Source organism: Ahaetulla prasina, chromosome 4 (genome assembly GCF_028640845.1).
Source record: "Ahaetulla prasina isolate Xishuangbanna chromosome 4, ASM2864084v1, whole genome shotgun sequence".
NCBI lineage: Eukaryota > Metazoa > Chordata > Lepidosauria > Squamata > Colubridae > Ahaetulla > Ahaetulla prasina.
In genome coordinates, this window is record NC_080542.1 from 25,998,580 (window position 1) to 26,024,857 (window position 26,278).

Sequence of the window (26,278 nt, forward strand, 5' to 3'; positions counted from 1 at the left end):
GAAGCTTCTTCAGCTGTGATAGGACAGTGAGGAATGGAAGGATTTATATTGGAATATATTATATGAGATTCTCAGTCATCCAGGTCATGGTTGTCACAAAGGTGCTTTTTCAAGAGGCAACTGGACTCTCAACCTGCAGCCAAGAAGGCTCCACACCTATTTGCACCACTCAGGTGACCCTTAGGACATAGACAAACCTCCAAGGGGCCTCAATGACTCTCTAAAAGAATGCAAATGACCATTTGTCTGCAAGGAATATAAATATAAATCCTTCCATTCCCCACTATCCTGTCAGAGATGAAAAAGCTTTTTGGATGAGAAGTGAAACATCTTCAAAGAAAAAAACAGAATGTCCAGTTGCCTCCCGAAAAAGTACTTTTGAGAGAACCATGACCTGGATAACTGAAAATCTCTACAGACTAAACTGGGGATTCTTTAAGATCTTTCTTTGATACAGATTGGGAACTACATTTTGCACACTTTTTGTGTCATTTTGGTTATTATTATTATTATTTATTATATTTGTATACCGCCCATCTCCCGAAGGACTCAGGGCGGTTCACAGTCAAAAACAACAGAAAAACATATAATACATAAAAAGCTAAAAGAATAGACAGTTAAATTCAATTGATGCTCTAACTTTTAAATACAAATTTAAAACCTCATTTAAACCCTTTTTTTTAAAATCCCAAGTTTAAAACTACGTTCAAGCTAGTCCTGCTCTTCGAAACAGCAGCGTCTTCAGCTCACGGCGGAAGGACTTGAGATCGGGGAGTTGACGAAGCCCCAGAGGAAGCTCGTTCCAGAGGGTAGGGGCCCCCACAGAGAAGGCCCTCCCCCTAGAGGTCGCCAGCCGACATTGTTTAGCTGACGGTATCCGGAGGAGGCCCTCTCTGTGAGAGCGCACTGGTCGGTGAGAGGCTAATGGTGGCAGTAGGCGGTCCCGTAAATATCCCGGTCCTAGGCCATGGAGCGTTTTAAAGGTGATAACAAGTACCTTGAAGTGAACCCGGAAGACCACTGGGAGCCAGTGCAGATTACGCAGGAGGGGTGTCACATGGGAGCCAAAAGGTGCTCCCTCTATCACCCGCGCAGCCGCATTCTGGACCAGTTGGAGTCTCCGGGTACCCTTCAAGGTTGGCACTACTAAATTATCAATCTGGAAAATAAAAACTGGAATTATCCCAGACACTTCCTGTTAGTTAAAAATTCACTTTTGCAATAACCATCATCATTAATGATTAGCCAGACTTCGTTTCAGGGTAAAACATACAGCAGCTGCAGTTAATACGTATCAGAAGTGAAATAATTATTCTTCCTGAGGAAAAAGTGAATTGGACTAGGCTAGGGTGGGGGGAATTAGCTCTCCTACCTTAATGTTAAAGTATAACCTATGATCCATTTGAAGACCAAGGGTTTTTGGGGTTTTTTTGGAAAAAAAATCCCAATAAACTGGTCTCCGCTAGTCCTATTGGCATGCAGATTCAGTTTCCTTTCTATACAGCTGAAAAATAACCAATGCAAAAAAGATGCTTTTTTGGCTCTTTGCAAGCTCTCAAAAATGAAACAAGAAAAGAAAGACAAGTTCTCTTTTTTTCTTCCCCAGGCAAGGGATCAGATGAGAATAGATTTTGGGAGAGGAGGAAATCTCTTGTTCTACTTATGAGCTGATGTTCTTTTTATCTATCCATCTTAGTATTCGCTTTGCAGCTTGCCAATGCCTCTCAGTTGTTTCCGCATTATACCTAGCTAATTGATTAATACAATAGGAAATATCTGGCCTAGACCAATTACTAATATGAGATAGACTACCAATCAAGGATTGATAAATCTCCTTGCTGAATACAGGACTTTGTATATCGCCATGTTTGAAATCCTGACTCCTAGGTGTTTACACTGGCTTACATAGTTTCATATTATAGCATTTTAACAATTGACTAATTTTACTAGATTGTAATCATTTATATCCTTTAGTGGTTTTCACAATATCAAGACCTAAATAGTGTTTAATTTTACCTAGATTCCTAATTCTAAATTTATTCTATAACATAGAAATAAGTCCTATTGCTTCCTTTTCAGTTTTCGTTACAATAGCAGTATCGTCTGTAAACAAGGGTAAAAATGAAATCAAACCATCTTTTTCCCATTTAAAGAGACATTTATCTGCTACACCATCCATAAAACCTATAGCATTCAGTTCTTTTACTATACATCTATTCCATTCAAACTCTGATTGCTTCAAACCATAAAGGCTCTTTTTTAATTTCCAGCAATTAGTTCGCTCATCCATTCTTACACCTAATGGCTTTTTCATATAGATATTGTGATGTAAAGGTGCATGTAAGTATACTGTCTCAACATCTATATGAGTAATTCGATAATCATTCTTCGCTGCCCACACTAACATTGTTCTCAATGTGGTTGCTCTTAAACTGGGAGCAAAAACTTCATCATAGTCTCTTTTAGACTAAGCAAAACCTTGAGGACTAATTGTGCTTTATGGGTTACAGTTCCATCAGCACCTGTCTTTAACTTATAAACCATTTACAACCAATTAACCGTTCTCCTGGTGGTAACTGAACATTTTCATACATATCTAACTCAGTTAATGATTTAAGTTCTCTATCCATAGCTTCTTCCAAGCTACTTAATCCTTTTCAGGATACATTTTAATATCATCGTAGTTAGAAGATTCTATATTTACTTGACAAACCACACTTGCTTGATACCTGTCGGGTTGATGTCTTACCCTAGTAGATCTTCTAGATAATACAGGATCTCAACTGGTATTTCATCTAATTCCTCCCCTAAATCTTCTTCTTCCTTTATAGTAGTTTCTACACCATCTATTTCATTTTCAGGGGTATTATTGAACATTTGATTATCAATAATATTATCCTCATATCTGTAATCAGATTGCCCAAGCTTATCCCAACCTACACACTCCAGGAATTTTGCACTAGCAGTATAATAAACGCTAGTGGTACCTGGCACCCAAAATCTAAATGATCTGTGGTTAGATTCATACCCAACAAAAAACATTTTCCTTGCTCTTTGGTGTCCCTTTCGCCTTAATTGCGATGGTGTATGAATCCAAGCAGGAGCACCAAATGTATGCAGATAGCTTAGATTAGGTTTTCTACCATGCCAAAGTGTAAATGGTAATTCACCAGTAGATGAATTAACTACGTTGTTTAAAACATGGTTAGCACATATTATGACTTCATCCCAAAGTGTTTCTGGCAAACCAGAATCTGCTAACATAGACCTAGCCATAGCTTGCAGTGTTTGACCTCTGCATTCTACATAAGCATTATGTTGTGGCCTATAAGGGGCAGAACATTTATGTTCAATATCTGCCTCCTGCAACACATTCTCTAATCTTAGATTGGTAAACTCGGTTCCATTATCTGTGACCAAGCAAACTACCTTATATTTCTGTTTTCTTTCAACAAATTTCAGTTAATTTGACATACCCTGAAATGTTTCAGACTTTGTTTTCATCAAGTAACCGAAACCATATCTAGAGAAATGATCAACAATTCTTAATATATAGCAGGCTCCACCTAAACTTGGTTGTTTAGGTCCAATTATATCAGCAAACACTACTTCTAATGGTTCCTTAGTTGAAAAACCATTTACTCTGTTTGCTGGGGTTACTTTGCTTCTCGATTACAAACATTACAATTGAGGTATTTGTTACATGGTTTTAACTTTATCCCCTCAGATAATTCTACTGTCTTTTTCAATATCTTAAAATTCATATGTCCTAAACATCAATGAAGTAAATGAATACATTCATCATGTGGCTTCCTATTGTCATAAACCGAGTTAGCATTAGCCACTATTGCTGGGTCATCTTTCAATATAAACAAATCATTTTCTAACTTTGCAGTAACACATTTACCATCCTTTTCAATTAAACATTTACCTCCCCTAAAAGTTACTACAAATCCAACCTGTAATAATGATTTAACAGATAACAAGTTGAATTTTAACTTAGGTATATACAACATTAACAAATGCTCATTAATAAATGAACAATGTGGAATATCTTCTCCAGCTACTTTCATTTTCCACCCATTGGCTAATGTTACATGCTGTTTGCTATTATTCAATTTTACAAACTTTTCTTTACTTCTAATAATAGATTGCAATGCACAACTATCAATTACCCACAAATCATTGTTTACAATAGTAGAACTTGATATAGCTAAATTAACATCCTTTTTGGTCCTCTTTTGATTACCAACCGTCATTTTCTTACCCTTAGTACAATATTTAGCTATATGAGCCTTAGCCCCACAGAAAAACAAAAAAACCATTTTTTAACAATATAGGCAGTTGAAGATAATCTTTCTTCCTGTGGTTGTCTCTTTCTTGTCTGCTTCTGGACTCTTCCAACAATCTTCCAGTTATGCTAGTCAATGCTAGTTCATCTCCGGTCAAAACCTCCAGTGAAGAAACATAGTTATCATAACTTTCATCCAAAGAAGAAATAATATAAACCCTGTTGCAACTCTGAAAAAATTAGTTCCTTTTCATGTAGCTCTTGAAAAATTCTTATCATAAACTCCAAATGAGCTAACTTATCTCCACCTTTAAGAAAGCAGGCTTTAAACAGTTTATGTATAAGGTGTATGTGTGCACCCACACTATCACGAACATAAATTCTCTTTAAATTGTTCCAACACCTAGCAGCAGAATCTTCACCAAGAAAATGGACTAGCTGCTGATCACTCAGTGTCAGTCCAATTACACAAAGAGCTCGTTCATTATCCCGATTAAATTTAGCTACTTTCTTCTCATCTTCATTATCTTCTGGATTCCATTCTGTTACATCAGGTGAATTATTAACTACATCACATAGTCCTTCCTTACATAGAAGTAGGTTATATTTCATAGACCAGGAAACATAGTTTGTTCCATACAACTGGGTTATCATGGATATGCTGGATGACTGTTCTTGTGCCATCTTCACATGGACAATATATAACAAACACAGCTGCCTGGATATATTACTGTACATTCACACTCACTCTTAGTGTCCTGGGCCCATAAACAAAGTTAAGGATAGTCTTGTATCACAACCAATGTTGTGGACTATTGAGCAGAGTACCCTTAGAGATTATGCACGAAAGTGACTGAGAATGATTGTGAACAATAACAGTGAACATACAAACTGGGTTTTGATAATATTTTACTTTTAGGGAAAAAGCAAAATTATAGTCCAAAAATAATCCAGGTCATACACATAATCAATCCAGAGATATTTTTCAAATATCAAGTCTTCTTATCAATCGTAGAAAAACACAACAAACCAGATCTTTTTTAGTTTCATTCAAGAACAAAGTTCAATGCAAACAGTCAGTAAATATTAAAGAAGCAGTAAATAGCCATGATCAAGCAATGATCATGCATAGAGCTCAAATATAGTTGCAGCATATCAGCAGGTAAAAATGGTGTAGTGTCCACACAAACCATAATTCAGCTTTCCTTAAGTACATTGGCTACAGAGCTCAGCCAATCAGGATGCATGATGATGCAACAAAGTTTTTAAAGCTACATAATACTTTTAGCTACAAACATACAATGTTGGTTTATATATTTCCTGGCCAACCAGTTGGGCAATAACAATTTCCTAACACATCCATCCCATCTATCCATCCATCCATCTATCTCCATCCATCTTGAGTGACTATAATTTAGAAATACTGTTCCAAAGAGATCTAACTCTCTAAAAACTTAATTAGAAAGAGAGAGAGACACAGAGATAGATAGAATAATTAAGCTTGTAGAGTGTTAGGAGGACTCCCAGAATTCCCCTCTTAGCATATTTACCATAGATTATACATTGAATGTAGTAATACCAGTCAGCAATTGTCCTCCTCAAACATTCCTTCAAACCTGGGATATGGACTAGCATGATTCCTGTTCTAGAAAGAGTTCACACCTCATACTATGATATCCAAATCCTAGCCAAGATTTTAGCCTAGCTAAGACAGCTCTTGATCCAAAAAAGATTTTCTACACTAGAACTAAACAATAAACCATAGTTATAGCCACAATGGCCAGGTTTCCATATATTAAGCCAAAAGGAAATCACATTATGGCTTATCATGTTTGAGGAAGCCATTTGACCTGGTGTAAGACACGAAGCCCACATTATAATGCTCTGACTGATTATAAAAAAGCTGATTGCCACATGACTTTTTTCTCTATCTGAAATAGACTAACAATGAGAAGCCTCTCATTATGATTTTGGGGTCACCCCTAGAGAGAAAAAAAACTAACCCAGAGGTCTTCTAGTGTACCTTAATAAAACAACCCAGAACTTGTCAACTGTTGATCTCATATAAGTAGTCCTCAACTTGCAACCTTTATGATGGACCCAAAAAAAGGGGACTGTTGTGGTCAGTCAGCAGCCTACGGGGCTTGCAACGGACAGCAATGAGGCTGAGGTGAGGCCAGGGCCATTGGGAAGTGAGCCTCCAGAGCCTCCAGGCACTGATAGTAGTGAGGCAGAGGAACAGGAGGAGCCTGTTCCTAATGCACTCATGAGAAGAGCTGCCAGAAGGCAAGAGCAGCTCAAGTAGAGAGGACAACTCGGGAGTAGGGCCAAGAGATGATTGGCCCCTCCCATAAGACTTAAAAGGACCAGCACCGGCGTTTGAGCTTTGCTGGAACTGGAAAACAATGTAGCTGCGTCTTCTGCTTCACCAATGTCTTTGTTTTTGTGGCTTCTGGACGTTTGCCAGGAAGGGCCTTTGGCAGTTTGCCTAATTGGACCAAGGTTTGCGGGATAACTGAGGAATTTGTTTTGGAAGGCATTTGTTTTACTTTGAGTTGAACAATGCTGGGAGTGAAGTAATTCCCAGCTGTTCGAATAAAGTTTGTTTGTTCTTCCACTGATTAATTTTATTATTACCTACTTGGCCCTGGGTCACAACAGGGACTTAGGATTCAGATGACCCAAATTCTCTTTGCCTGCCTTGTACACAAAGAAAGTGTTGTATCTTCATCCCACAGTTCATACACTTACATTCTTCATGACATGTTCCCGCATGCGCAGCCGTTCTTCCTCCATTTCCAACATATCATCCTCCTCATTTCGGGGATCGTAAACCTTCTCCAGCTGCAAAAAGAAGACTCCTTTAGCTGGCACTCACCTAGTATGCCGCAACTGCCTTTCCTTAAATTCCACTCCCAGGGAAATAAGTCCGGGGATTGAACTGTCACTTTTTGTATGCAAAATATACATTCTACCTCTGAGCTGGTAGTCCAGATTGCAAGACTGCTCTGATTTTTTTTTCTTTTTTAATGGAGGATGACTAAAGCACATGAGTTGTCTAAACTGCAGGACTGTCATATCAGGAAGACTAAAAACTTACCTCCTTAGTGAAAAGTGCTTCCAATTCCTGCTCATCCAGCACCCCATCACCGTTGGTGTCTGGGGAGGGGGGGAAAAAGGGAAGAATGGAAGTGAAGTACATCAAATGTGATCTTTTCTCACACTCAAAACCACACCCTGTTCGAAAGATGTTGCAAGTGGGGCTGAATTTTGTTTTGAGCTGGCCCAATATGCTAAAGCTAGAACGAAGTATACTGCCAGCTACATTCAGAGACAGGTAGTCCTTAACATACGATCACAACTGGGACCAGAACACCTATCACTAAACAATGCAGTTACTGAGTTGCATCTGATTTTACAACTTTTATTGCAGTTGTTGAGCAAATTACAGTCATTAAGCAAAACTGGCTTCCCCCATTGGTTCCGTTTGTTGGAAGTTTCCTGGGAAGGTCACAAATGCTAATCACACGACACACACACACCCAGGATGCCACAACCTTTATAAATAAATGCCAGTTGCCAAGCACTCAAATTCTGATCATATGACCTTTGGGACCTTTGTGAGGAGGAGGACTGGACACAAGTCACTTTCCTCAGCACCATTATAATTTCAAATAGTTGTTAAAAGGATGGATCTAAGTCATGGACTACCTGTATAAGCCAGAATTGCTAAGAATTCTGACATCTCAATTTATAAGCCATGTACAGGTAGTCCTTGACATACAACCATAATTGAGCCCAATATTTCTGTTTCTAAGTGAGATAGTTGTTAAATAGAATATCAGAGTTGAAAGGGACCTTGGAGATCTTCTAGTCCAACCCCCTGCTCAAGCAGGAAACCCTATACCATTTCAGACAAATAGTTGTCCAATCCCTTCTTAAAAACTCCAGTGCTGCACCATTTACAAGTTCTGGAGGCAAGTTGTTCCGCTGATTAATTATTCTGTCAGGAAATTTCTCCTAAGTCCTAGGTTGCTTCTCTCCTTGATAGTTTCCATCCATTGCTTCTTGTCCTTGTGCAGGTGCTTTTGAGAATAGTTTGACCCCCTCTTGAGTTTTGCCTCATTTTACATCCTTTCTTGCCACAGTTATTAAGTGAATCACTGCAGTTGTTAAGTCAGTAACACAGGTGTAAAGCAAATCTGGGCTTCCCAAAAGGTATCATATGACCCCAGGACACTGCAACCATCAGGAAATATGAGCCAGTTGGCAAGCATCCAAATTCTGATCATGTAGCCATTGGGATGCTGCAATGATTGTGTGAAAATTGGTCATAAGTCGCTTTTTTTAGTGCCATTGTTAAGTTTAAACAAAAGGTTGTAAGTTGAGGACTATCTGTAAAGTATATGCTTAGACTGCTAGTTCTTTCTACTTAGATCCCACCTACCAGGAAAATATATTCATTAATGTGGGGAAAAAGCTTCCTATTGCATCAGAAATCCAGACTGTGGATGACTGGCTACTCCTTTTGTAATCAATACTCTGAAATTAGAGCTTAAGGCCATTTTTGTCTCACAGAAGCCACAAAGAAGAACTGGGACATAAGAGAAGGGGTAGTTAATTTATTTCTAATCAGTTACTTTCATTTCATTTGTATTAGGCTTCCCCCATCCTAGAGGCCAGAAGTTGTGTTTAGATATTTAAATTTAGCAGCTGGAGAAGTGGGATTGCGCAGTGAGCCAGAACAGTTATAGTTGAATGGTTGAAAAGTGCTGGCTAAATCTGCACTTTGATTGGTCACTCTAGGCACGGAGGAGGAATTTCCCTTTTTTCTCACCTTTTTCTTCTGTGTACTTTGCATGCTCTGATTTACCTGATAATGCTCCTGTTTACCTGACTACCTTGTTTGGTATATATGTAGATGTAAAATATATTTAATTATTTATATAAAATTATGTGTCAGCATCTATAACTACACTTGGATACCAGCTGTGCAATTCCCTAACAAGTTGTTTTAGAACTACATAAACAGACTTCCCTACCATGAAGCTTGAAGAACGTCTTGGGGTTAAATTCATTGGGGTCCAAACCATCCGTCTCCTGCCAGACCTCTTTGAGCTGATCACGGCTGCCCTGCATGGATATAATGAGGAACTCAAGCCAAATGTCTATGGAGATTCTTGGGCCATGGTTATCCTAAAGGTACTTTTTTTCCCCCCAAGAAGCAACTGGACTTTCTGGTTTTCCTTTGAAGATGTTTCACTTCTCATCTAAGAAGCTTCTTCAGCTCTTCAGAAGCTAGTCGGATGAGAAGTGAAATGTCTTCGAACGTCCCGCAACATTCAGGAGGCAACATCCAGTTGCCTCCTGGAAAAAAAACAACACACCTTTGGGACATCCAGGTTATGGTTATCCAAAGGTGCTTTTCCAAAAGGAAACTGGACTTCCTTGGAAAGGAGAAAATCCAGAAGCCTTTTGGAAAAGCACCTTTGGGACAACTCAAGTCAAAATAAGCAATCCCTACCCAAACCCCTAGAAGCCCAAGAGAGGTTCCTTTACCGGGACATTGACTTTGGGGTGCTCCTTGTGCTTCTTCTTGAGTTCTTCAAAATGTGCTTCTTCCTCACGACGCTTCTCTTCATCCAGAGACTTCAGATATTCCCGACGCTCATGCTCCTTCATCATCTCATACCGTTTGAATTCTTCATGGTGAGCTGCATCATAATTCTCCAGGTCCTTGGTAGCCTGTGAGAGAAAGACAGAAAAGCAACAGCCAACATTATTGGCATGGGACAAAATCTCCCCCCATAGCACAGGTTTTCAAATAATCCTGGATAACTGTATCACTTTCACTTGCCTCTAATCTCTGCTGGAGACCACAGCATTGCCTGACAGCAGGCCTATCAAGGCCAGATTAGAACAGCCTCCATTATACTGTGATGGTTAAGATTTGTATTTATTTATGTATAATCCTCTGCTTTTGAGGGGGGACTGGAATTTTGGTCCTAAATTGTGATGGTTATAAATTGAGGCAACTATGTGACTGGACCCAATTTTACAATTTTTATGCCAATCATTATGTGAATCACACAGTCACAATTCTGAATCCATCCTTCCAAATGGGGTTTTTGCCCAAAAATAGTAAAAAAAAGTCACAAAATAAGATGATGTGATGATGTGATGCTACAACCAGTTATAAATGTGAACTGACCGCCGATCACCTGAAATGTGGTCGTTTACTGAGGCAATTAGTTGCATATCAAGGACTATCTGTCTTTCTCACATTTATAGGGCTGCCCATCTCATGAAATGTGACTCTGGAGTAAGAACCAAGTAGTCCCTCATTTGAGTTTTGGCATTCAGTTTATTCAGTAATAAACTCACTGAGTGATCTTCAGCAGATCTGTTGCATTCACCTGTTGCCTTCTCTACAACATGGAGATATTAATATTGATCCTATCCTCAAAATAAACATATACCAGTGGCCAAAGCAGTCTGTTCCAGCCTTGTGTCTTCAGCCTCTTTGGACCCAAACTCCCATCGATCATAGCAACCACCAAACTGGACAATATTTTATTAAAAGCTCCAGGTGTTGTTTGGTGAGGTAAATGAAAAAAATATCAGTTTTAATCTTCCAATTGGAGCTCCTGAGATAGAAAAGGAGTAGGAAGAAGTAGCATGGATTATCTATAGAGTGTTTCTGTATTTTGGAAGGGGTCTAGAGGCATGGGCTTCCATTTTGGCACTGACCGAACCAGGCACTCCAATAACCTCAATAGCTGAGCATCAGATGAAGCTGAAAAGTAAAAAAAATCAATCCCGCAATTGCTTTAAATCAACCCCCAGGTCTTCTAAGCAGTTCTCACCACTTTCCTTTTCTGTTCTGCAAAGCCTGAGCAAGGGAGAGGAAAAAAAGGAACAAAGAATATGCCCTGGGCTTGTACTACAACATACAGAGGTGAAGAGGGGACAGAGTATGCAAAACAAATTAATAATCTGAAAGATTTTTTTAAAAAATTCCAACATACAGCTTTAATGAGCAGCTCCAAATCTCGGGCTTCAAATGTGTGCTGGTTTTGCGAATCCAGATGTTCAAACTGCTTCAATAAAGCCAGGTGATCAACCTGGACATCTGATGGGGAGAGAAGAAAAATGGAGATGAAGATTACAGTTTCAGACTTTGTTTAAATAGAAACTAAAAAATACTGGGGCTTGTACACTGCACTACACCAGAATTTGCTTAAATGTTTATTGAATACTGAATGATAGGTTCACACAACAGGCTACAGGAAAGCCAGATAAATTAAACTATGGCTTAGCACATTCAAGAAATCTTACTTGATTTCTGTCAATAGATTTTTTTTTACTTAAACAGGACATCTTTGATTACAAGATTTTGAGGATGGGTCCTTTGAAATGAAGTCCCCTCCACTCCCCTTTAACATCCTGAGGCACAAGGAGAAGCCCATTGGCAGTAATAGAATATTAGAGAAAACTGAAACCAGCGCTTTTCATCATTTAGCCAAATAATTATGTTATTAGTGTTGACATGATTATTTGGCTAAATGATGAAAAGCAGTTAATTTGTGTTCAAATCAGTTTTTTCTAATATTCTATTACTGCCAATGTGCTTCCCCTTCTGCCTCAGGATATTAAAGAGGTAGTTAAGAACTGTTAATCAAAGAATTAATTTATATTATTAATTTATTGGTTAGGTCCTTGGTTTCATTACCAGGCTAGATAATATTTTCAATGCACTGATGATGTTATCTAATTTGGTAATGAAATGTCTGCAAGAAAACCAGTAAGCTCAGAGACCACTAAGGATTCTCCTAAGTTCAACCTTGAATTACAAATTCTCTCAACTGGCAACTTATGTGGATTTAGAAGCTACAATAACACAGTGGCTGTCACAAGATCTATCCATTTGCACAATGATTCCATAGCAGGAATGACCAGCCACCAAACAGCTATTCTCCATCTATCCAACTAATGGACACTACAAGAGAACCCAGGACTGGGGCTTGATACAGTCTCTGTCCTCAACATTTGCAGAAATCCCACCATCAACACTCTCCTATCGCAGCTCACCTTGTTCCATAGTGGCATCCATTTTGGCTTTCAGGAGCATTCGGAGCCGGGACACCTCCTGTCTCTTCAGTTCATCTAACTTCGTGCGGACACTGTGACCCACAAAATCCAGCTCTTTGCTGAGTTTTCCACTCTGAAAGGAGCAACAAGAAAGCAGATATTTTACTTTTATGCTAGTCTTGTGTTGAGGAATTCATTGTGTATGTAATCCCTTTTTTATCTCACAACAAACTTGAAAGATACACCATTATAATATATATCTACAATTTCAAAGTATAAGTGCTGCAACTCACAGTTTCCAATGTGCTTGATCAAAGTAATTTGGGTAAACAGTTGGATCTGAATCGAGTTAGGTTTTCTCATCCTAATTGGTCACTATATCCTGTCGATTCTGTTATACAGGTAGTTCTCAGCTTACCAGAATTTTCATTGTTAAAGAAGGTGGTTAAAGTGAGTTACTCTGATGGTTTTTCTTTTTTTGCAAGTTTTAAGCAAATCACTTCAGTTGTTAAGTGAATCATGTGGTCATAAGTAAATCCAGATTCCCCCATTGACTTTGTCAGAAGCTGCTAGGAAGGTTGCAAATGGCATTCACATCATCCTGGGATATTTCAATGATCTAAATATATGGCAATTGCCAAATGCCTATGTTTTCATTACATGCCCATGGGCATTTTGCATCTGGTTGTAGCCAAGAAACAGTTGTAAATTACTCTCTTCAGCGCCACTGTAACTTCACATGATTACTAAATGAATGGTTGTAAGTGGAGGACTATATGTGTGTATCATTGCCCTGTATTTTACTTAAAGACACAGGAAAGTAAGAACACATTCCTTTCTATAAGTGAAAAGAGCTATAGTAAAGGTAGTTTATATCCATTACTAAGTCAAAAACACAAATCCAAGTTTACCAAACTGAACTTTTCACAATGGTAGTAAAAGAGAGGATTTAGCCCTACTATAGTTATGACACAACAGCCACCCTTGTATATTGCAATTCACCTTGATGTCCTCGGCATTGGCTGCTTGCAGCTTTTCCCGGAAATGCCCATCGGTTTCCAACACATTGATGACTTCTTGGAGGTAGCGGTGATAATACAAGCCGGTGTCCTGCAGGAAAAAAAATCAGGAGTCAGATCCACCAGATGTTGCACTTCTTCAAATGAGATTTACTGAAATTTCTCTTCTGGTTACAGATAGTACTACTCAGGGTACATTAGCATCAGCATTCACAACTGAACTTCAGAAAGGATAATATCATACTAATAAAATGCAAAATATATTACTAAGTACAAGAAGGCAAGGTTATGCCTGGAGAACTTTAAAATCTGAAACTGAAAATAACAGAGTGGCTAAAAGTAAAGATAATGCATTTATATTAGTGCTGTCCATTAAAAAACTTAATTTGAGAACAGCAGCCTTCCTCAGCATGAACTCATCATAAGTATGCTAGTTGGGGAATTTTGGGAACTTAAATTCCCACTTAAGGACCTCAAGTTGGGAAAGGATGAAGTAGAGGATAAGAGCAAGGTGGGGTTTTTTGCCAAAATGTGCACTGAAAAAACTCTCTGAAGAGACTTATTATTATATAACATTATCCATAGGCAGGAAATAATTTGACAGGGAAGAATAATTTATAGCGTCCAGGGATAGTTCATTATATAGTTAGGGCTCAATGCTTTGGACAGGGGTTGGATTAGAAGAGCTCCAAGGTCCTTTCCAAGCTTACCATTAATGTTCTGTGGATAAACCCACATAATTACCATTTAAACCCTAGCACTAGATATTGCATGTGTCTCAAGACTAATTATGGAAAGCACAAATATGGGAAGGGACAGTACAATCTTTATCTGTGGCTAGTTCAGGCAACTAGAATAAGATGATCTTAAGCAGCTGTCACTAAGGTAGTGAGAAAACCTTGGGGACCCTCCTTCCAAATGAATTAATACAATACAGTTCATGAACTTTATTTATTTATTTATTTATTTATTTATTTATCGTATTTATATACCGCCCTATCTCCCTAGGGACTCAGGGCGGTTCACAGGCAAATAAAAAAGTACATATAAATACAGAATAAAATATCAATTAAAATTCTACACAGCCAAATAATTAAAAAAGAACAATATAAATAATAAAACCCATTAAAACCAATATAAATTTAAAATCTAGTCCAGTCCTGGGCAGATGAATAAATATGTTTTAAACTCGCGGCGGAAGGTTCGGAGATCCGGAAGTTGACGAAGTCCTGGGGGGAGTTCGTTCCAGAGGGTGGGAGCCCCCACAGAGAAGGCCCTTCCCCTGGGTGTCGCCAAACGACACTGTCTACCAGACGGCACCCTGAGGAGTCCCTCTCTGTGAGAGCGCACGGGTCGGTGAGAGGTATTCGGTAGCAGCAGGCGGTCCCGTAAGTAGCCCGGCCCTATGCTATGGAGCGCTTTAAAGATAGTTACCAAAACCTTGAAGCGCACCCGGAAGGCCACAGGTAGCCAGTGCAGTCTGCGCAGGAGAGGTGTCACATGGGAGCCACGAGGGGCTCCCTCTATCACCCGCGCAGCCGCATTCTGAACTAACTGAAGCCTCCGGATGCCCTTCAAGGGGAGCCCCATGTAGAGAGTAATCCAGACGAGACGTCACGAGGGCGTGAGTGACCGTGCATAGGGCATCCCGGTCTAGAAAGGGGCGCAACTGGCGAACCAGGCGAACCTGGTAAAAAGCTCTCCTGGAGACGGCTGTCAAATGATCTTCAAAAGACAGCCGTTCATCCAGGAGGACGCCCAAGTTGCGAACCCTCTCCATCGGGGCCAATGACTCGCCCCCAACAGTCAGCCGCGGACTCAGCTGACTGTACCGGGATGCCGGCATCCACAGCCACTCTGTCTTGGAGGGATTGAGCTTGAGCCTGTTTCTCCCCATCCAGACCCGTACAGCTTCCAGACACCGGGACAGCACTTGATAACCGTTGGGGTGGCCCGGTGTGGAAAAGTACAGCTGAGTGTCATCAGCGTACAGCTGGTACCTCACACCGAAGCCACTGATGATCTCACCCAACGGCTTCATATAGATGTTGAACAGAAGGGGCGAGAGAATCGACCCCTGCGGCACCCCACAAGTGAGGCGCCTCGGGGCCGACCTCTGCCCCCCTGTCAACACCGTCTGCGACCGATCGGAGAGATAGGAGGAGAACCACCGATAAACGGTGCCTCCCAATCCCTCCAACCGGCACAGCAGGATACCATGGTGGATGGTATCAAAAGCCGCAGAGAGGTCTAATAGGACCAGGGCAGAGGAGCAACCCCTATCCCTGGCCCTCCAGAGATCATCCACCAACGCGACCAAAGCCATCTCCGTGCTGTATCTGGGCCGGAAACCGGACTGGAACGGGTCTAGATAGACAGTTTCCTCCAGGTGCCGGGGAAACTGACATGCCACCATACTCTCTACAACCTTCGCCGCGAAGCGAAGGTTGGAGACCGGACGATAATTACCTAAAACAGCCGGGTCCAGGGAAGGCTTCTTGAGGAGGGGCCTCACCACCGCCTCTTTCAAGGCGGTCGGAAAGACTCCCTCCAACAAAGAAGCATTCGTAATCGCCTGGAGCCAGCCTCGTGTCACCTCCTGAGTGGCCAGTACCAACCAGGAGGGGCACGGGTCCAGTAAACACATGGTGGCATTCAACCTACCCAGCAGCCTGTCCATGTCCTCGGGAGCCACAGGGTCAAACTCATCCCAAACAATGTCAACAAGACCGCCCTCAGACGCCCCATCTGGATCCCCGCAATTTTGGTCCAGACTGTCCCGAAGCTGAACGATTTTATCGTATAGATAACCGTTAAACTCCTCAGCACGTCCCTGGTGAAGGAGGGAACGAGTCACTCGAAACAGGGCGGCTGGGCGGTTATCTGCCAACGCAATGAGGGACGAGATGTAGCAACGTCTCGCTTCCCTCAGTGCCACAAGGTAGGTCCTGTTATGGGACCTAACTTGTGTCCGATCAGCCTCCGAACGACTGGACCTCCACGAACTCTCTAGGCGTCTTCTCCGGCGTTTCATCCCCCTCAGCTCCTCGGAGAACCAAGGAGCCGGTTGGGATCTACGCCGGGTCAGAGGCCGCAAAGGCACGACGCGGTCTAAAGCCCCAGCCGCGGCCCGTTCCCAGGCCGCGGCTAGTTCCTCAGCCGTGCCGTGAGCCAGACCCTCAGGAAATGGCCCAAGCTCCGTCTGGAACCTCTCCGGGTCCATCAGGGGCCTGGGACGGAACCAGCGTATTGGTTCCGTCTCCCTGCGGCGGTGAGTAGCGGTCAGAAAGTCTAGGCGAAGGAGGAAGTGATCTGACCATGACAAAGGTTCAGTGACTACATCTCTCAAGTCCAGATCCTTCAACCACTGACCAGAGATAAAACTCAAGTCCAGCGTGCCACCCCCCGTGTGAGTAGGGCCATCAACTACTTGGGTCAGGTCCAAGGCCGTCATGGAAGCCATGAACTCCCGAGCTGCTGTCGATGATGTGCCGGAAGATGGCAAGTTGAAGTCCCCCATGACTATAAGTCTGGGGGTCTCCACTGCCACCCCAGCCAGCACCTCCAAAAGCTCGGGCAGGGCGGCTGTCACGTAGCAAGGAGCCAGGTACGCGATAAACAAGCCCATCTGACAATTATGACCCCACCTCACAAAGAGGGATTCACACCCGGCAATCTGAGGTACAGTGGTCTCCCTCTGCTCTAGACTCTCTCTAATAACCACCGCCACTCCCCCACCCCTACCCTGAGCCCTCGGCTGATGGAGTGCACGGAAACCCGGTGGGCACATTTCCACAAGGCGCACACCCCCTTCAGTGCCCAACTAGGTTTCCGTAACGCCTATAAGATCCGCGGCACCCCCCTGAATGAGATCATGTATTAGGGGGGCCTTATTGGCCACGGACTGGGTGTTGCACAACATAAGCCGAAGGCCCAGGCTCTGAGGGTCTTGGCCATCCGGGAAACGGGAGAAGGAAGGGGGATCGGGGCGCGCGATCGCCTGCAAACATCGAGCGCCCCCCCAAAACGATACGATCCCCCCCTCCGCCATATCTGCCCCTCCCACTTACCGTGCAAATGGAACCACCCTCACCAAAAGGAACGCAATCCCCCCCCCAACCACCGAACCCGTTAAATGACCGCCACGAGCGCGCGCAAGGACTGGCTCCCCACCCGATGGGCTACCCCCAACACCCGCCCTACCCCTCCCACCCCTTAAAAACGCCCTATCTAAAAAAACCCAAAGGCTCTCTCTCTTCGCATGCCAAAACTAAACAAAACAACCCACTTTAGCCATACTAGTTTAGCCATATGTTTTTCTGTTAAGTCCCAAATGCTGCTTCAGTCTCTTCTATTCTCTTTACCCTCTCACCCAACCCACATTAAATTTCTGACAATTAGTACTGCTAGGATATGGAGACAGGAAAGCCATTCCAGGTGGAATTATGCTGGGCTTAAAGGAGCAGTTTCCATTTCAGTATCAGAATCTTACAACCTCAGATTCCAGTCCAAGCTAGCCTCTCTGGCAAGATGTGAGCTGTCCAATTTGGGAAGGAACAGTACAACTGCCATGGTATCTTATATGAAGCTTCGATAAAGACTGCTGTAGTTTGCAAAAATTGCTAAATTGACTTGTTTGCTTAAGGAAAGATTATACACTATAATGTATAAAAAAGAAAACTTTTATGAATTATTTGCTGAAAACAGATAAAAATCAACAGACAATTTGGGGATTGATTTATTGATTAAAAAGAACATTATGGGAAGAAGAAAACCATGTTTGTAACTTGGCAGTGGAGATGGCAATTACTAAGTTTGTAACTCCTGCAAAAAAAAAAAAGAGTGAAATGCTTTAGACATCTTGTCATTCTTATTTTCTTATTTTCTTTTGTATTTTTTCTTTTAGTTGTTTTTTTTTAGTTTTTTAAGCTTATGTAAAAACCTCTTCTAACAAAACATATTTGTACGTATAAAGGCCTTTATGAAGCAGAAAACTATGGACAATCCTCAAAGTACTTACTGGTGGTTCTGGAGCAGCCTCTTGTTTCTCTTTGGGCCGTTCGATAGGCACACAGATAGCGAACCCTAATAGGGTAAAGGCCATAAACCACGATAGATGCATCTTGCTGAGCCCCTGAAATCACAAGCCACATAAACAAGAAAGGATAAGCACCTTAAGGGAGGAAAACAAACCGTTTTAACAGGACTCAATATGGAACAGGACTGCACAGTTCAGGAGAGGAAGCCAGAAACTCTAAAACAGGAATCCTTTGGAAACTTCAATAGGCACACAGATAGGCAACCCTAATAGGGTAAAGGCCATAAACCACAACAAATGCATCTTGCTCAGCCCCTGGAATCACAAGCCACATAAACAAGAAACGGTAAGCACCTTAAGGGAGGAAAACAAACCGTTTTAAGAGGACTCAATATGGAACAGGACTGCACAGTTTAGGAGAGGAAGCCAGAAACTCTAAAACAGGAATCCTTTGGAAACTTCAATAGGCACACAGATAGCCAACCCTAATAGGGTAAAGGCCATAAACCAGGATAGGTGCATTTTTCTGAGCCTCTGAAATCACAAGCCACATAAACAAGAAATGGTAAGCACCTTAAGGGAGGAAAACAAGCCGTTTTAACAGGACTCAATATGGAACAGGACTCCACAGTTCAGGAGTGGATGCCAGAAACTCTAAAACAGGAATCCTTTGGAAACTTCAATAGGCACACAGATAGCCAACCCTAATAGGGTAAAGGCCATAAACCACAATAGGGGCATCTTTCTCAGCCCCTGAAATCACAAGCCACATAAACAAGAAAGGGTAAGCACCTTAAGGGAGGAAAAAAAGCTGTTTTAATAGGACTCAATATGGAACAGGACTCCACAGTTCAGGAGTGGATGCCAGAAACTCTAAAACAGGAATCCTTTGGAAACTTCAATAGGCACACAGATAGCAAACCCTAATAGGGTAAAGGCCATAAACCACGATAGGTGCATCTTTCTCAGCCCCTGAAATCACAACCCACATAAACAAGAAAGGGTAAGAGTAGGGGTAAATTGAAGGGATGAGGAAGATATATTCAGTGGGCAGCGCCAACCCCTACTGTGGTCCGTATCATCTTGGTCCTGTGTGCTTTGAAGTGGTCTGTGACTGTCATCTATCAGACTATTTATTGTTATTCGACTATTGCCAGGACTTCTGCCTGGATGACTGATTGTCGAATCTTTTTCCATCTTGCACCAGGCCCTAAAAGGACCCAATTAAGCTAAAATAATTTAAATGTATTTACCATCTTTATTGATCAGGATCAACGCCACCTTTTAACCTCCTTTTCTATGAGATATTCACCTTTCAAACTTTTTCGCTTGCGAGATTCCCCCGCCTCGCAAGAATGGCCCTCCACATTATCGAGGGCCTACCTTAATGAAAGGTCTTGAGACCCAGAGAGGTGGCATGCGGCCAAGAAGAACCTTTGGGGATTTTTAAATAGATTTTTAAATAAGGGTTTTTTAAGGGGGGGGAGGGATATGATGGGTGGGGGAGAAAAACCGTCGGGGAGGGAGCCAGTCCCGAGGCTTGTTCGCGGCATTACGACATCTGGTCTGAAGGCAGAGGGGGAGGGATTCGTTTCAGGATTAGAGGGTCGTTCAATCTGTACGGTAAGTGGGAGAGGCAGATATGGCGGGGGGGGGGCCGTATCGAGTGTTGGGAGCACGTCCTCGCTGTTTGAAAGCGATCACGTGCTCCGGCCCCTCAGTCCCTACCCGTTCCTCGGGTGGCCATGATCCTCAGAGCCTGGGTTTTCGATTGATGTTATGTAATGCTCGGTCCGTGGTTAATAAAGCTCCCCTGATTTGTGATCTTATTCAGGGGGAGTCCGCAGACCTTATGGGCATTACGGAGACCTGGTTGGGCCAAGGGGGGGGGTCCCCCTTGTCGAGTTGTGCTCTCCAGGTTTCCGAGCATTCCATCAACCGAGGGCCAAAGGTAGGGGTGGGGGGGTGGCGGTTGTTATTAGGGAAGATCTAGAGCCTAGGGAGGCCACTGTTCCTCAGATTGCCGGTTGTGAATCCCTCTTTGTGAGGTGGGGTCATAGGAATCAGTTGGGCTTGTTGATCATGTACCTGGCTCCTTGCTATGTGACTACAGCCCTACCCGAGTTGCTGGAGGTACTTGCCGGGGTGGCAGTTGAGACTCCCAGACTTATAGTCATGGGGGATTTCAACCTGCCATCGACCGGCTTGTCATCGACTGCAGCTCGGGAGTTCCAGGCTTCCATGACGGCCTTGGACCTGATTCAAGTAAATGATGGCCCTACGCACATGGGGGGAGGCACGCTGGACCTACTTTATATCTCTGGACAGTGGTTAAATGATCTGGAATTAGATGATTTAGTAACAGAACCGGTGTCATGGTCAGATCATTTCCTCCTTCGCCTGGACTTTCGAACCGCCACCCACCACCGCAGGGAGACGGAGCCAATACGTTGGTTCCGTCCCAGGCGCCTGATGGACCCCGAGAGGTTCCTGACGGAGCTTGGGCCATTTCCTGAGGATCTGGCCCACGGCACGGCTGAAGAACTAGTTGCGGCCTGGGAACAGGCCGCGGCTGGGGCTTTGGACCGTGTTGTGCCTTTGCGGCCTCTGCTCGGCGCAGATCTTGTCCGGCCCCTTGGTTCTCCAAGGGGCTGAGGGAGATGAAACGCCGGAGAAGATGCCTAGAGAGTACTTGGAGGTCCAGTCGTTCCGAAGCTGATCGGACACTAGTTAGGTCCTATTCTAGGACCTATCTAGTGGCAATGAGAGAGGCGAGGCATTCCTACGCTTCCACACTCATTGCGGCAGATAACCGCCCGGCCGCCCTGTTTTGGGTGACCCGCTCTCTTCTTCATCAGGAGGTGCGGGATGACCCTTTGAAGGGACGTGCCGAGGAGTTTAGTGGTTATCTATACGATAAAATGGCACAGCTCCGGAATGGTCTGGACCGAAATTGGGATGATCCAAGCGAGAGGGAGGAGGCACGTCTTGTTGAGTCTGTTTGGGATGAGTTTGATCTTGTGACTCCCGAGGACGTGGACAGGTTGTTGGGGAGGCTCCACGCCACCACGTTTACTTGACCCGTGTCCTTCCTGGCTGGTGCTGGCCACTCAGGAGGTGACACGAGGCTGGCTCCAGGGGATTATCAACGCTTCCTTGTTGGAAGGGGTTTTCCCTGCCGCCTTGAAAGAGGCGGTGGTGAGACCCCGCCTCAAGAAGCCCTTCCTGGACCCAGCTATTTTGGGTAATTATCGTCCGGTCTCCAACCTTCGCTTCGTTGCGAAGGTTGTAGAGCAGGGGTGTCCAAACTACGGCCCGCGGGCCAACTGCGGCCCGCGGGTCAGTTTTTATTGGCCTGCAGCAAATTCTGAAAATATAATTGAATATGGCCCGCCGCCTTCACCATTCTGCGCTGTTGCAAAGAGGGTTGGGGCAGTTCAGCCGCCGAGCAGCAGGGGGAGCTCGCGCAGCAACGGAAAGGTGGCGCCTGCGTAGCTGCGCCGCCAAAATGGGTGACTCTGAGGATGAATTTCGGTGGCGGGATCCGCTGGGGCGGCGGCGGGGGGAAGCGGCGCGCGGGATAGGCACAGGCGCTGCTCCCGCCGCCGCCCCATCCCCCGTCCCCCCGGAGTGCGGACTGAAGCGAGGCGGTGCCCCTCGGCTGCCCGGGAGGAAGAGGCAGCGGGAGGCGGACGGAGAGCCGCTGGTGGTTCCGGCCAAGTTCCGCTCGGAGGCCGGGCCAGGCGGGAGGCGGCCCAGGGCTGGTGAGTCAGGCGGGAGGTGGGGGAAGAGGCTGAGGGGATCGCCGCCTGGGAGCCACTGACTGCCACCTGCTCTCCGCCTAGAGACGAAGGGCCACGGAGGCCACCGCCCCGCTGCTGCTTCAAGGGCGGAGGCGCCAGCCGCGGACTCAAGGCCTGGGCGGCCCTACTGCTTTTGGAGGCCCCGGCCGCGCCCCGCATGCCCCCGCTGCCCACCAGCTGCTGGAAAGGGGCCCCGGCTAATGCGAGGCCGGGCTGGCTGTGGGAGCTGAGCTCGTTGACGGGCACCCCGGCCGTAGCTCCTTGGGAGGCCGATCAGGTGCGTGGCTGCGGCGAAGCGTCGGGCTCTTCTCCGGGGTCCTCCCTTCCCCTTGGGGGCAGCTGAGCCGTCGCTCTTTTGCGGCGTTTCTGTCCCCGGAGCATCCCGAGGCCGAGTTCGCCTTCAATCCAAATATTACATTAAAAATCAACATAACACAAACACACACGTACACAAACATAGAGATACACATGCACATATATATAACTCACACACATATAGTATACTTAAGCCTAAACTGTGCATAGGGACTACCCAGACGGCTGAAAAAAGTGATTTCTGACAGGTTCTCACACTTTTGACTGGTCCTCACACGTACAACTATCTTTACATTTTGCACCCTATCTTGTAACCGTGGTGAAGAGAAGCAGTTGTGAAATGAGTGATATGGTTGTTAAAAATGCTGCAATGGGCATAAATGTGAGGATGGTCATAAGTGTGAGGACTGGTCAAAAATTACTTTTTTTAGCCCTCTGAGTAGTTTCTATGCCCATAGCCACATCCACTCAGTCACATGAGCAGTTAGCCACGCCCACCAGTCACATGACCACCAAGCCACACCCCAAAATAAGCCACGCCCATTTCCCCCTCCCCCCCCATGGCCCGGGCCTTTGCTTATTTTTCTGTATTTGGCCCTCACTCAAAAAAGTTTGGACACCCCTGTTGTAGAGAGTGCTGTGGCGCGACAGCTACCCCAATACCTGGAAGAAGATGTCTATCTAGACCCGTTCCAGTCCGGCTTCCGACCCAGATACAGCACGGAGACAGCTTTGGTCGCGTTGGTGGATGATCTCTGGAGGGCCAGGGACAGGGGTTACTCCTCTGCCCTGGTCCTATTAGACCTCTCAGCGACTTTTGATACCATCGACCATGGTATCTTGCTGCGCCGGCTGGGGGGATTGGGAGTGGGAGGCACCGTTTATCGGTGGTTCTCCTCCTATCTCTCCGACCGGTCGCAAACGGTGTTGACAGGGGGGCAGAGGTGGGCCGCGAGGTGCCTCACTTGTGGGGTGCCACAGGGGTCGATTCTCTCACCCCTTCTGTTCAACATCTACATGAAGCCATTGGGTGAGATCATCAGTGGCTTTGGGGTGAGATACCAGCTGTACGCTGACAATACTCAGCTGTACTTTTCTACCCCAGGCCAACCCAACGAAGCTGTTGAAGTGCTGTCCCGGTGTTTGGAAGCCGTACGGGCCTGGATGGGGAGGAACAGGCTCAAGCTTAATCCCTCCAAGACGGAGTGGCTGTGGATGCCGACACCCCGATTCAGTCAGCTGCAGCCGCAGCTGACTGTTGGAGGCGAGTTATTGGCCCCAAAAGATAGGGTGTGCAACATGGGTGTTCTCCTGGATGAACGGCTGTCGTTTGAAGATCATTTGATGGCCGTCTCCAGGAGGGCCTTTCACCAGGTTCGCCTGGTTCGTCAGTTGCGCCCCTTCCTTGATCGGGATGCCTTGTGCACAGTCACTCATGCGCTCGTTACCTCCCGCTTGGATTACTGTAATGCTCTCTACATGGAGCTCCCCTTGAGGTGCACCCGGAGGCTTCAGTTAGTTCAGAATGCAGCTGCGCGGGTGATAGAGGGAGCTTCACGTAGCTCCCACGTAACACCACTCCTGAGCAGACTGCACTGGCTACCTGTGGACTTCCGGGTGCACTTTAAGGTTTTGGTTACTACCTTTAAAGCGCTCCACGGCTTAGGGCCTGGGTACTTACGGGACCGCCTGCTGTTACCTCATGCCTCCCACCGACCCGTACGCTCACACAGAGAGGGACTTCTCAGGGTGCCGTCCGCCAAGCAATGTCGGCTGGCGGCCCCCAGGGGTAGATCCTTCTCTGTGGGGGCTCCTACCCTCTGGAACGAGCTTCCCCCGGGCTTACGCCAAATACCTGACCTTCGGACCTTCCACCACAAATTAAAAACACACTTATTTATTCGCGCGGGGCTGGCTTAAATTTTATTGGTTTTAAATTTTTACTATTAATTTTTAGTGGGTTTTAGTTTTTAAGTTCCAAAGTTTTAGGCCAATTATGTAATAAGTTTTTTAATTCGTATTTTAATTGTATATTACATTGTTTGTTTGACCTGGCTGTACACCGCCCTGAGTCCTTCGGGAGAAGGGTGGTATAAAAATTGAATAAATAATAATAATAAATAATAATAATAATAAGCACCTTAAGGGAGGAAAACAAGCCGTTTTAACAGGACTCAATATGGAACAGGACTCCACAGTTCAGGAGTGGATGCCAGAAACTCTAAAACAGGAATCCTTTGGAAACTTCAATAGGCACACAGATAGCCAACCCTAATAGGGTAAAGGCCATAAACCACAATAGGTGCATCTTTCTAAGCCCCTGAAATCACAAGCCACATAAACAAGAAAGGATAAGCACCTTAAGGGAGGAAAACAAGCCGTTTTATCAGGACTCAATATGGAACAGGACTCCACAGTTCAGGAGTGGATGCCAGAAACTCTAAAACAGGAATCCTTTGGAAACTTCAATAGGCACACAGATAGCCAACCCTAATAGGGTAAAGGCCATAAACCAGGATAGGTGCATTTTTCTGAGCCCCTGAAATCACAAGCCACATAAACAATAAGCACCTTAAGGGAGGAAAACAAGCCGTTTTATCAGGACTCAATATGGAACAGGACTCCACAGTTCAGGAGTGGATGCCAGAAACTCTAAAACAGGAATCCTTTGGAAACTTCAATAGGCACACAGATAGCCAACCCTAATAGGGTAAAGGCCATAAACCAGGATAGGTGCATTTTTCTGAGCCCCTGAAATCACAAGCCACATAAACAATAAGCACCTTAAGGGAGGAAAACAAGCCGTTTTATCAGGACTCAATATGGAACAGGACTCACAGTTCAGGAGTGGATGCCAGAAACTCTAAAACAGGAATCCTTTGGAAACTTCAATAGGCACACAGATAGCCAATCCTAATAGGGTAAAGGCCATAAACCACAATAGGTGCATCTTTCTAAGCCCCTGAAATCACAAGCCACATAAACAAGAAAGGGTAAGCACCTTAAGGGAGGAAAAAAAGCTGTTTTAATAGGACTCAATATGGAACAGGACTGCACAGTTTAGGAGAGGAAGCCAGAAACTCTAAAACAGGAATCCTTTGGAAACTTCAATAGGCACACAGATAGCCAACCCTAATAGGGTAAAGGCCATAAACCAGGATAGGTGCATTTTTCTGAGCCCCTGAAATCACAAGCCACATAAACGATAAGCACCTTAAGGGAGGAAAACAAGCCATTTTATCAGGACTCAATATGGAACAGGACTCCACAGTTCAGGAGTGGATGCCAGAAACTCTAAAACAGGAATCCTTTGGAAACTTCAATAGGCACACAGATAGCCAACCCTAATAGGGTAAAGGCCATAAACCACAATAGGTGCATCTTTCTAAGCCCCTGAAATCACAAGCCACATAAACAAGAAAGGGTAAGCACCTTAAGGGAGGAAAAAAAGCTGTTTTAATAGGACTCAATATGGAACAGGACTCCACAGTTCAGGAGTGGCTGCCAGAAACTCTAAAACAGGAATCCTTTGGAAACTTCAATAGGCACACGGATAGTCAACTCTAATAGGGTAAAGGCCATAAACCAGGATAGGTGCATCTTTCTGAGCCCCTGGAATCACAAGCCACATAAACAAGAAAGGGTAAGCACCTTAAGGGAGGAAAACAAGCCGTTTTATCAGGACTCAATATGGAACAGGACTCCACAGTTCAGGAGTGGA

General features: G+C 44.4%; 1 protein-coding gene across 1 annotated transcript in view; it reads right to left on the minus strand.

The window, feature by feature from the left end:
• The window catches only part of NUCB1 (nucleobindin 1), a 54,927-nt gene that overhangs the window by 20,108 nt on the left and 8,541 nt on the right, over positions 1-26,278 (minus strand). The window contains exons 2-9 of the mRNA XM_058180633.1: positions 18,422-18,535; positions 13,385-13,492; positions 12,383-12,515; positions 11,320-11,423; positions 9,851-10,036; positions 9,334-9,424; positions 7,392-7,450; positions 7,043-7,135 (exon numbers count right to left, since the gene is read on the minus strand). Of these exons, the coding sequence (XP_058036616.1) occupies positions 7,043-7,135; positions 7,392-7,450; positions 9,334-9,424; positions 9,851-10,036; positions 11,320-11,423; positions 12,383-12,515; positions 13,385-13,492; positions 18,422-18,535 (888 nt within the window). The remainder of the gene's footprint in view (positions 1-7,042; positions 7,136-7,391; positions 7,451-9,333; positions 9,425-9,850; positions 10,037-11,319; positions 11,424-12,382; positions 12,516-13,384; positions 13,493-18,421; positions 18,536-26,278) is intronic.